At 37.1% G+C, this 12500-nt stretch overlaps 2 protein-coding genes across 2 annotated transcripts in view; both read left to right on the top strand.

The window, feature by feature from the left end:
- The window catches only part of LOC138031794 (fibrillin-1-like), a 40121-nt gene extending 31319 nt beyond the window's left edge, over nt 1-8802 (top strand). The window contains exons 13-20 of the mRNA XM_068879415.1: nt 2167-2289; nt 2811-2933; nt 5281-5403; nt 5920-6042; nt 6608-6730; nt 7237-7359; nt 7860-7982; nt 8594-8802. Coding sequence (XP_068735516.1) covers nt 2167-2289; nt 2811-2933; nt 5281-5403; nt 5920-6042; nt 6608-6730; nt 7237-7359; nt 7860-7982; nt 8594-8802 — 1070 coding nt within the window. The remainder of the gene's footprint in view (nt 1-2166; nt 2290-2810; nt 2934-5280; nt 5404-5919; nt 6043-6607; nt 6731-7236; nt 7360-7859; nt 7983-8593) is intronic.
- Nucleotides 8597-12500, top strand: part of LOC138033212 (uncharacterized) — a 25221-nt gene continuing 21317 nt past the window's right edge. Inside the window, exon 1 of the mRNA XM_068880977.1 lies at nt 8597-8716. The gene's annotated coding sequence lies outside the window, so the exon portion shown is untranslated. The remainder of the gene's footprint in view (nt 8717-12500) is intronic.

The following is a 12500-nucleotide window of genomic DNA, read 5'->3' as shown; positions in this document are numbered from 1 at the left end:
GATTATCTAAAATTGTGAAACTCTCCTGTCACGGTAAATAATTATTATGGGGTAGAAATTTTGCGTTACAGGTTAAAAATGCTGCACATGTAGTTCGTTTGTCATTATTGTTTTCGGGATCGACTGATCATGGGCAAGTGTAACTACCACATTAGAGTAGGACAGGTATGATTTTTCTCAAAGCTGTAAGTTATTGGTTCGGAAGAAATTCTTCTCGTAGTTTTTTTCCCCTACATGCATTGAATGTTTCATGTTCGATCATTCACATATATAAGTAGTTCTTCATGTAGTACTTCTAATTAGCTTATATGACGCTGATGGAAAGAATTCAGCAAAGGCTATAAAATGAGAAAATAAAGAATTAGCCATCATTTAAGGTATGTCCAGTTCCTGTGTTTTAAAGTCAAGAACAGTCGTGGACGGGTCGCGGATGGAAGTAAAATGTTTTTCGATCGTGCGATAACGTGCTTTCCTGTAATTCGATAGATCGTTCTGACCATGTTCAGGTCTGGATATTTCAAGTTTGCGACTGGTTCGGGCCTGATTCAGGCTTTCTGTAGGCCTAAAAAGGTCGTCAAATCTAACGTGTCGTAATTCAATCGCCGCTTGGGCGCTAGGGCGGTAATTAAGGCTCTCTTATGGCCTCATTCAGGCCTAAATGTTTTGAATGTTAATGCCTAAAATTCTTAAGGCTTTCAAGCCTTTAGAATTTAAGTTATTTAAGGCTTGATTTTAAGGTTACTGTGAGGTTTCATAAAGCTGTATTCAGGCTTCGCTATTAAGGATACTTTCAGGTCTGATCTGGCCCTATTCATGTTTCAAAAATTAGGCCTTAATTAGTCTACCATTAGGTCTGAAATTTTCAAACGGGATAGGATTGAGGCACAGGGTGAACAATGTTATTATTATTATTATTATTATTATTATTATTATTATGACAGTTTGAAACTTTTGAATGTCAATACCTTAAAGCTACCTGGGGCGTTAATCGTAACCCAGGAGCTCATTAAAAACACCATGTTCAAGTCCTATTTACAAATATCTTTCTAAAAGTATTATCCACTTAAATCTATTAAACTATGTGAAAATATAAAATAAGTGATTGCTAAAATTAAAAAAAAAAAAAGAATAAAAAAAAAAATAATAATAATAATAATAATACATTTTTTTTACAATAATATCCTTTGCTGAAATGAAATTCGTGTTATATTGCTCGTAAAGTTTATGTGATTACTTTAAAAGTGCGGGCAATATTAAGAGAGCTTGATAAGACCGATTTCTGCATCTTTAGCAGGACTCCTTTAGTTCTCACTCTTGACCCGAGTAAATTCCTCATTCCCTCCTCCATGTCTGTGGACCATCCACCTAGCACGTCAATAATGATGTTGTGTTGTTGCACATCGTACCCAGGGTACTGTCGCTTTATCTCCCATCTTAGGGGGGCATACTTGGCTGTCTTCTCCTCTTCCTTACTTGTTCGGTTATCAATCCATGGACAGCTCATCTCTAGTGCTATCACCTTCTCCTGTTGGTGGTCGATAAAACGGGCATCGATTCTGTTTGCTCTCACCTCGGTGTGCTCAGCATAGAGCGGGACATCCCAGTAGGCTTGAAACTGGTCGTTTTCATTAAGCGGTTTGGGTTTTACTTGGGAGAACCATGGTGGGACTTTGTCAATAAGGTTTGCGTCCTTCAGGATCTCGAAGAACAGGATCTTCAAGGCGTTATTGTGCCTTTCCAAGTACTTGTTCTGGGCCAAGGTGGGACATCCAGCTAGAATATGCTAAACTGTTTCTGCTGATCTACTGCATAGCCTACATGCCACTTCAGTAGCTGGTCCGGCTCGCACCTTGTGACTGTAATATATTCGTGTTGGCAATAGTTGCTCGTAGAGCTCGATCACTCCTACAACGGTGTTAGACGGACACAACGTCCAGTCCAGTTATTATTATTATTGTTATTATTATTATTATTATCATTATTATTATTATTATTATTATTATTATCATTATTATCATTATTACATACTCCACCCGCATAAAGCTGCGTTTAGAGAAAGGCACGAGAACAAAATACAGTGTCTAACGATTTCGTGGACAGTGACTTATTTCCAATTGAAAGTAAAAATATATGTTACTAATTATAATTTGTTGGATGTCATCCCAGATATCGACGAGTGTTTAACAGGAAAACATAACTGCAGCCATGTCGCCGTGTGCAACAACACCAATGGTTCATATAACTGCACTTGTAAGGAGGGATATGTTGGAGACGGACGAAACTGCTCAGGCAAGAATATATACTGTTTGGCTGCTAGGTGCCGAATAAATTATTACTTTCTTATCACCTCAGAGCTAACCAATCACAACACATAAAAAGCGCAGTGTTCCGAGCTCACGAAAAGAAATTGAAAGAAATTGATGAAGATCTCTTGGTAAATGCTATCTTTTAGTTTTATACATTTGTTTTTTGTTTTTTTGTTTTTTTACAAAATGTGTGAAGGAGCTAACTAAAGACTACTGAAATTATAGCAATCCAAACTCCTCACGCTTGTGGCTCTCAACTTCCAAGCAATAGGGTTGAGGCACAGGGTGAACAATGTTATTATTATTATTATTATTATTATTATTATTATTATTATTGTTATTATTATTATTATCATTATTACATACTCCACCCGCATAAAGCTGCGTTTAGAGAAAGGCACGAGAACAAAATACAGTGTCTAACGATTTCGTGGACAGTGACTTATTTCCAATTGAAAGTAAAAATATATGTTACTAATTATAATTTGTTGGATGTCATCCCAGATATCGACGAGTGTCTCACAGGAAAACATAACTGCGGCCATGTCGCCGTGTGCAACAACACCAATGGTTCATATAACTGCACTTGTAAGGAGGGATATGTTGGAGACGGACGAAACTGCTCAGGCAAGAATATATACTGTTTGGCTGCTAGGTGCCGAATAGCCTGCGTAGCATGGCGGTTTTGGTTGCTAAGTAATAAAGGCGGGCGAGGCCAGAAAAACCGAGAGGAGATTGGGAGCAGGAGCAACTGAAAAACCGCCTGCACGGACGAGGGGCTTATTTGAGTCGGTCCGTATGCCAGCGTACGGATTGTTTCGATTGGTTCAGAATGCTCGCCCGTCAATCAAATATTTTGGTAATTTTCCTTGGGAGAGTTTCGAGAGACTGAACAAATCTTCTCGTCAAAACAAAATCAAAATATGGCAGAAGCATTAACTAGAGCGTTGTCGCTCTTGAATACTCGTCGGGAAATAGTGCAGTTGTCTTGAAGCCAGAGCAGGAAACGGCTATTAACAATCTTCTTCATGGGAGAGACGTCATGGTAATTTTGCCAACAGGTTTTGGCAAGAGCATGATCTATACTGCCTTCGCTCTTGCCAAAGAAGAAATCTCTTCATCGAAAACGTGTGTGATCGTCATTGCCCCGTTGAAAAGTATTATAGACGACCAGATTTCCGAAATGTTGTCGCTGAACTGCACGGCAATGGAACTTACGACGGAAGCACTGAATGCGGTTCGAGAGAGTCCACCTCAATTTCTCTATTGCTCCGCTGAGACGGTGTTAGAAAAGGCATTCCTTCCCGCTTTAAAAGAAGACAGTGCTCTACATCGAGCCGTGTCGGCGATTGTGGTCGACGAATCACACACAGAATGTCAAATTCGCAACCGTTTTCCTTTTTTTTTCTGTACAGATTTACTATTATCGATTTCGTCTTATCATGAAACGAGCTGAACGTTTCAACGTGACCACCCGGGTTAACAATTACCACTTTAGCTTCGGTGCTTGAACTTTCAAGTAAGTCTTCACGTTTAGATATGAGAGAAAAAGTTCGCCAGCTTCCTGAGGTGAGTCATCCGCTGTGTTTAAAGTAGAGAGTTCGTTGTGATTGCTGTCAGTGTTAACCACAGAGCTCGAAACATCTTTAAAACTTAAGGATTTTTTCGCTGATGATTTTTGTCCAGTTGCTTTTTTTCCCTTTTCTGGCTTAAGGACTTCTATCTGGCGATGAAATAGTTGTTGGCAAAAGACGCTTGAATCTACCAGAATGGTCATCAACTTCCATCACAGCCGAGTTATCCTTCTCTCTTTTCAAGTTTGAGGCGATGAAGGTGTGGAAATCAAATGCGTTCCGTATATTCCTAACACCGGCATGACATACTCGATCAGAGAACGTGTCTGATTTTTCAATTTCCAGTCCAATATGTGAACAGAGTTCTGCCAAAGTCAGACCTTGTATGCATCCTTTCGCACTTCGAGACCTTGAAAAGGTTTTGCGTTAAAATATACGAATTTTTTTTAATTCTCCGTATTTAATCTTTAGCGGACAACAACACAATCTGCAATTATCATTGACGCTTGAAATAGCCCGTTGAACATTGGCAGGCTTTTTCGGCGTATCGCCCTTCGTAGCCATCGAAAAAGACGAAAGAGCATGAGGATTTGTTTTGATTTCTTGCCAAACGCGCCACACTTTCGCGAAGTTTCATATTACTATCAAGCCTATGATTGGCTGGGGAAATTGAAACCGGACAAGTTGTCACGCTGGTGTCAAAATGATGTGAAGGGGGCGGCAGTATCCGGGCAAGCGGTTTTTATTTTGCTCGCGGCTTCGCTGCTCGTTCTCGCGTGTTTCGTGCGCGAATTTCGTGGCTTCGCCGCTCGTGCGCCCGCCTCGACAAAAAACCGCCCTGCTACGTAGGCTACGAATAAATTATTACTTTCTAATCACCTCAGAGCTAACCAATCACAACACATAAAAAGCGCAGTGTTGCGAGCTCACGAAAAGAAATTGAAAAAAAATGATGAAGATCTCTTGGTAAATGCTCTCTTTTAGTTTTATACATTTGTTTTTTTTTTTTTTTGTTTTTTTACAAAATGTGTGAAGAAGCTAACTAAAGACTACTGAAATTATAGCCATCCAAACTGCTCACACTTGTGGCTCTCAACTTCCAAGCAATAGGGTTGAGGCACAGGGTGAACAATGATTTTATTATTATTATTATTATTATTATTATTATTATTATTATTATTATGATGATGATGATGATGATCATGATGATGATGATTATTATTATTATCATCATTATTATCATTATTATCATTATTACATACTCCACCCGCATAAAGCTGCGTTTAGAGAAAGGCACGAGAACAAAATACAGTGTCTAACGATTTCGTGGACAGTGACTTATTTCCAATTGAAAGTAAAAATATATGTTACTAATTATAATTTGTTGGATGTCATCCCAGATATCGACGAGTGTCTAACAGGAAAACATAACTGCAGCCATGTCGCCGTGTGCAACAACACCAATGGTTCATATAACTGCACTTGTCAGGAGGGATATGTTGGAGACGGACGAAACTGCTCAGGCAAGAATATATACTGTTTGGCTGCTAGGTGCCAAATAAATTATTACTTTCTTATCACCTCAAAGCTAACCAATCACAACACATAAAAAGCGCAGTGTTCTGAGCTCATGAAAAGAAATTGAAAGAAATTGATGAAGATCTCTTGGTAAATGCTATCTTTTAGTTTTATACATTTGTTTTTTGTTTTTTTGTATTTTTACAAAATGTGTGAAGGAGCTAACTAAAGACTACTGAAATTATAGCAATCCAAACTCCTCACGCTTGTGGCTCTCAACTTCCAAGCAATAGGGTTGAGGCACAGGGTAAACAATGTTATTATTATTATTATTATTATTATTATTATTATTATTATGTATTATTATTATCATTATTACGTACTCCACCCGCATAAAGCTGCGTTTAGAGAAAGGCACGAGAACAAAATACAGTGTCTAACGATTTCGTGGACAGTGACTTATTTCCAATTGAAAGTAAAAATATATGTTACTAATTATAATTTGTTGGATGTCATCCCAGATATCGACGAGTGTCTAACAGGAAAACATAACTGCAGCCATGTCGCCGTGTGTAACAACACCAATGCTTCATATAACTGCACTTGTAAGGAGGGATATGTTGGAGACGGACGAAACTGCTCAGGCAAGAATTTATACTGTTTGGCTGCTAGGTGCCGAATAAATTATTACTTTCTTATCACCTCAGAGCTAACCAATCACAACACATAAAAAGCGCAGTGTTCCGAGCTCACGAAAAGAAATTGAAAGAAATTGATGAAGATCTCTTGGTAAATGCTATCTTTTAGTTTTATACATTTGTTTTTTTTTTTTTTTTTTAAGAAATGTGTGAAGGAGCTAACTAAAGACTACTGAAATTATAGCAATCCAAACTCCTCTCGCCTGTGGCTCTCAACTTCCAAGCAATAGGGTTGAGGCACAGGGTGAACAATGTTATTATTAATATTATTATTATTATTATTATTATTATTATTCTTATTATTATTATTATTGTTATTATTATTATTATTATTATTATTATTATCATTATCATTATTATTATTATTACATACTCCACTCGCATAAAGCTGCGTTTAGAGAAAGGCATGAGAACAAAATACAGTGTCTAACGATTACGTGGACAGTGACTTATTTCCAATTGAAAGTAAAAATATATGTTACTAATTATAATTTGTTGGATGTCATCCCAGATATCGACGAGTGTCTAACAGGAAAACATAACTGCAGCCATGTCGCCGTGTGCAACAACACCAATGGTTCATATAACTGCACTTGTAAGGAGGGATATGTTGGAGACGGACGAAACTGCTCAGGCAAGAATATATACTGTTTGGCTGTCAGGGGCCGAATAAATTATTACTTTCTTATCACCTCAGAGCTAACCAATCACAACACATAAAAAGCTTAGTGTTCCGTGCTCACAAAAAAAAATTGAAAGAAATTGATGAAGATCTGTTGGTAAATGCTATCTTTTAGTTTGATACATTTGTTTTTTGTTTTTTTGTTTTTTTACAAAATGTGTGAAGGAGCTAACTAAAGACTGCTGAAATTATAGCAATCGAAACTCCTCACGCTTGTGGCTCTCAACTTCCAAGCAATACGGTTGAGGCACAGGGTGAACAATGTTATTATTATTATTATTATTATTATTATTATTATTATGATTATTATTATTACATACTCCACCCGCATAAAGCTGCGTTGAGAGAAAGGCACGAGAACAAAATACAGTGTCTAACGATTTCGTGGACAGTGACTTATTTCCAATTGAAAGTAAAAATATATGTTACTAATTATAATTTGTTGGATGTCATCCCAGATATCGACGAGTGTCTAACAGGAAAACATAACTGCAGCCATGTCGCCGTGTGCAACAACACCAATGGTTCGTATGACTGCACTTGTAAGGAGGGATATGTTGGAGACGGACGAAACTGCTCAGGCAAGAATATATACTGTTTGGCTGCTTGGTGCCGAATAAATTTTTACTTTCTTATCACCTCAGAGCTAACCAATCACAACACATAAAAAGCGCAGTGTTCCGAGCTCACGAAAAGAAATTGAAAGAAATTGATGAAGATCTCTTAGTAAATGCTATCTTTTAGTTTTATACATTTGTTTTTTGTTTTTTTGTTTTTTTACAAAATGTGCGAAGGAGCTAACTAAAGACTACTGAAATTATAGCAATCTAAACTCCTCACGCTTGTGGCTCTCAACTTCCAAGCAATAGGGTTGAGGCACAGGGTGAACAATGTTATTATTATTATTATTATTATTATTATTATGATTATTATTATTACATACTCCACCCGCATAAAGCTGCGTTGAGAGAAAGGCACGAGAACAAAATACAGTGTCTAACGATTTCGTGGACAGTGACTTATTTCCAATTGAAAGTAAAAATATATGTTACTAATTATAATTTGTTGGATGTCATCCCAGATATCGACGAGTGTCTAACAGGAAAACATAACTGCAGCCATGTCGCCGTGTGCAACAACACCAATGGTTCGTATAACTGCACTTGTAAGGAGGGATATGTTGGAGACGGACGAAACTGCTCAGGCAAGAATATATACTGTTTGGCTGCTTGGTGCCGAATAAATTTTTACTTTCTTATCACCTCAGAGCTAACCAATCACAACACATAAAAAGCGCAGTGTTCCGAGCTCACGAAAAGAAATTGAAAGAAATTGATGAAGATCTCTTAGTAAATGCTATCTTTTAGTTTTATACATTTGTTTTTTGTTTTTTTGTTTTTTTACAAAATGTGTGAAGGAGCTAACTAAAGACTACTGAAATTATAGCAATCTAAACTCCTCACGCTTGTGGCTCTCAACTTCCAAGCAATAGGGTTGAGGCACAGGGTGAACAATGTTATTATTATTATTATTATTATTATTATTATTATTATTCTTATTCTTATTCTTATTCTTATTCTTATTCTTCTTCTTCCTCTTCTTATTATTATTATTATTATTATTATTATTATTATTATTATTATCATTATCATTATCATTATTATTATTATTACATACTCCACTCGCATAAAGCTGCGTTTAGAGAAAGGCATGAGAACAAAATACAGTGTCTAACGATTACGTGGACAGTGACTTATTTCCAATTGAAAGTAAAAATATATTTTACTAATTATAATTTGTTGGATGTCATCCCAGATATCGACGAGTGTATAACAGGAAAACATAACTGCAGCCATGTCGCCGTGTGCAACAACACCAATGGTTCATATAACTGCACTTGTAAGGAGGGATATGTTGGAGACGGACGAAACTGCTCAGGCAAGAATATATACTGTTTGGCTGCTAGGTACCGAATAAATTATTACTTTCTTATCACCTCAGAGCTAACCAATCACAACACATAAAAAGCGCAGTGTTCCGAGCTCACGAAAAGAAATTGAAAGAAATTGATGAAGATCTCTTGGTAAATGCTATCTTTTAGTTTTATACATTTTTTTTGTTTTGTTTTACAAAATGTGTGAAGGAGCTAACTAAAGACTACTGAAATTATAGCAATCCAAACTGATTTTTGTGCCATCGCCATTTCCCATGTACATGCCATTCAAGTCACCGCTATTGTGATTTTTATTGGCTGTTTTGTTTCCCTTTCAGTAAATTAAAATAATTACATTTGTCGCTACAATTTTCCTTGATATTGGCTTATCCGTTGTTATACCATTGTAATTTCAGTTCTTTCCCGTTTAAGTGCCATTTCCCTGTCTGCTGTCGTTGTCATTTTCATGCATGGTCTTTGCTGGTTAATGCCACTGCCAGTCTGTAACTAGCACTGCTTTTGTTATAACAAGAGTCAATTAGCATCAGCAAAGTTTTTAGTTTTAAACCAAGTTATAAAGCAAATACAATGCACAAAGAATCTTAAAACCGGGAAATTTGAATTGGATACAACATCGAGTTCGCCGATTTGGTGGATATTTTTATTTTAACGCAAAACTTTACTCTTGGGTAATGGACTCTTGGTTACTTTCTACTTTCTCAAATCCCATAATACCTGTTGTTTATCCCCCAAAAATTTGCATAGGCATTATTTTCGATTTCTCTCTCTCCCTCCCTCCCTCTCTCTAGACGTATTGTCACCACTTTTGTAACTTCTTGTCTCCTTTCAAATTTGACCCTCCCACCACCAAAAAAAAATTGAAAATGAGGACAAAAGCGTTGGACGGTTTGTTTATGGTATTTTCAATGTTCTGCCCAGATGTGCGACATGTGGTTTTAACAATCAGTTTTAAGTCGTTAAAACCACTGGCAACCGATGGATATTTCCGTCATTAATAAAGTTCACCCAGTTCACTCTCTTTCCGCCTTAATTTAAGAATCGCTCTTTTGAACGCCTAAAGAATATGCCGTAAAAACGTACACTTTTTATGATCGATGTCATCTAAAGTCCAATTCGGCAAGTAATTTTAAGGCCATGTTGCCGTTTGCAAAGGTAATATACCCATTGCGCGCATGTTATTTCTCAAAGAAACCTGTTTCATCCCAGCCAAGGGACTCATCAGAGACCTTTCGGCTAACTCGTCAAACATCGCGTTTGAAGTCCCGCTAGCATCAAAATGATGGTGGCAATCTGGCCTTATATCACATAAGGATTTATGCAATTGGGAATCCTTATGTGATATAAGGCCAGATTGCCACCATCATACGTATGTAAGGCTAGGCACATAATTATCCATTGCGAAATTCTTACACTTTTTCAACCTACAATTTATCCGGTTTATAGCCCTATGCAAGGTGTGTTTGTCCCTAAATTTCTTTATCGATATCTCATGTTTAAGGGAATTTATGGCCGTTTTCCCGAACCCACCATTTTAGCGTCCAAAAATGGCAAATATGTTTTTTTGGGTCAGATATTTACTTGTGCACCATTCCACCTAAATAAACTCAATATATATAAAGTTTCATTTGATGATAAGACAAAGTCCATATTTTATTATGTGTCAGTTCTAAGCAGGGCCGTAGCCAGTATGAGGCAGACCGAGGCACTTGCCTCAGTCATTTTTTCGTGATATTTTAAAATAAAGCGTTATTGCAGCGTCCTGTTTAAAATGTACTCATCATAAACACCTACGAAGAGAATTTAATCATGGACATTGCCTCAGTCATATTTTTTTTTTCTGGCTACGGCCCTGCTAAGGTTGTGCCTTGCACTGTCCTGGGTCTGAGAATAATTTGAGTTGACCCCGCTTTGACACACAACTCGTTGCTTTTCTCATGTAAATCACTATTACTATTACATAAGAAAAGTAGTGAGGTTTGTATCAAAGCAAGGTCATCTCCAGCCTTGCTTTTATTCAAAGTCCTGGTAACTGAGCACAGAACTGTAACAATGGTTTATTGCCACCAATAAGGAGAACTTTCAAGCACACAATGAAACTGTTGGATTTATTAATGTTCTAGTAAATGTTAAATATATGAGACTATATAGACAATGAAGACAGTCTGTCGACTTCAACTGTAATTGACAAACGAGAAACATAAAGAACCTTTCGCGTGTACAATAATCCTTAGTGTTCGGCCAACATCTTGTTCTCAGAATAATTAAACAAAGTAAAGAAAAACAAACAAACCTTTAACCCTTTCTCAACAGTGTGAGATTCGTCAACAATACGCTCAGTAAGAGTTTGGTGCAAAGGAGTGCTGCTGTTTTTCATCCGATTGAGGAAATTTTTATGACTTTTCCAGAATTTTAACAGCATAAACAAAGATCAGTTGACATTTGCGATATTAGCAGTTAAACCCATTGAAGCATCTTCGAATATCTGATCTTGCACAATACAACTACCACACATGCGGGTTTGTTCGACATGATCTTCTTCGGTAGGAATATAAATGAATTCTAGTACATACAACGTGGAAGTGATCTAGTAATAAATAATATTTACTGAAGTATTTCTCCTCCACCTTAAATCAAATCAGAGATCAACATTGAATTCAAATGTATTTGAAATTGTGAAACCAAAGCATGCACGAAACAAACTACTATGCCATTTGATTATTAACAAGATTACTCCAAAAGGATAAAATTCGCTGCAAAGAATGCAAATTATTGTACGTACATATTCTTTGTTGTTTTCCCGCCTTGAGACATCTTTTCATGCTTGCGACTCTACAAATACAATGTAAAATGAAAGGAACTTTCAATTAAAGCGAAAAAAAAGCAGCTTCGAAGAAACATAAAACGAGAACAAATTTAATTACATGGCCTATATTTACAACAGAGCCATAAAATATGGAGAAAGGAGACAAAAACACTTACGTTAACTCCTCAACGGCAAAATTGCAACAGTGTTGTCATGCGCAAAGGGCACTCGAGGTGTATTTACACTTCTTATCGTCGTTGTCCACGAACTCGTCGTCGGTTCTTAAGGTCCCTATTGGCTTATGGCTGTCTCTCCGCCTTAACTACCAGAGTACGGAGTACATTTATTTTAAGAGAATCGAACGCGCCATTTTCGCAGTTCCAGCAGGGGAATAGTCTGTGAAATTAAGTGGTGGGCTCATATGAACAGAGTATGCTGCATTATCATCAGTGGACGGTAAGATGCACTGGTTATGGTAGGATTCCTTTTCAAAGACTCAGGAAAAGAAGTTAAAGTGCAATTAGAAAATTTAAATATTTGAGCATGACAACAGGTGCTTATGACATGTGTAATTGACAATGGCTTGTCAAGGTAAGGGAAGGCCACATGATACAGACCACGCCCAGATTTAAACTACAGTGTCCGAATGTGGTTTTGGTTTTTAATTTTACAGATTAACTTGTAAATGTCGACAGAAAGATTAAGCGTTACTTATTAAGATTATTATCATTCTTTTCTTTTCGAGAATAGCAGCTTGAATGCCTTATACAACCGCTGGCAGTGTATTTTCGGTATCAGGCCTCCAAAACGACACGCAAAAAGCTGCGTACGCTGATGTTCATCTTACATTCCAGGAAGTCCTTACTTGGGCTGAATTTTGCTTTTTGTGTTAATCAGGGCTTCAGTTGAACCACTTGGCATGTTTCTAGCTTTTCTTAATTCAAGATGCTGAAAAAGGCCGAAAA

Source organism: Montipora capricornis, chromosome 14 (assembly GCF_036669925.1).
Source record: "Montipora capricornis isolate CH-2021 chromosome 14, ASM3666992v2, whole genome shotgun sequence".
In the NCBI taxonomy this organism is placed as follows: Eukaryota; Metazoa; Cnidaria; class Anthozoa; order Scleractinia; family Acroporidae; genus Montipora; species Montipora capricornis.
The sequence above is the reverse complement of the archived record's forward strand: the minus strand, read 5'-3'. Positions and strand labels throughout refer to the sequence as shown.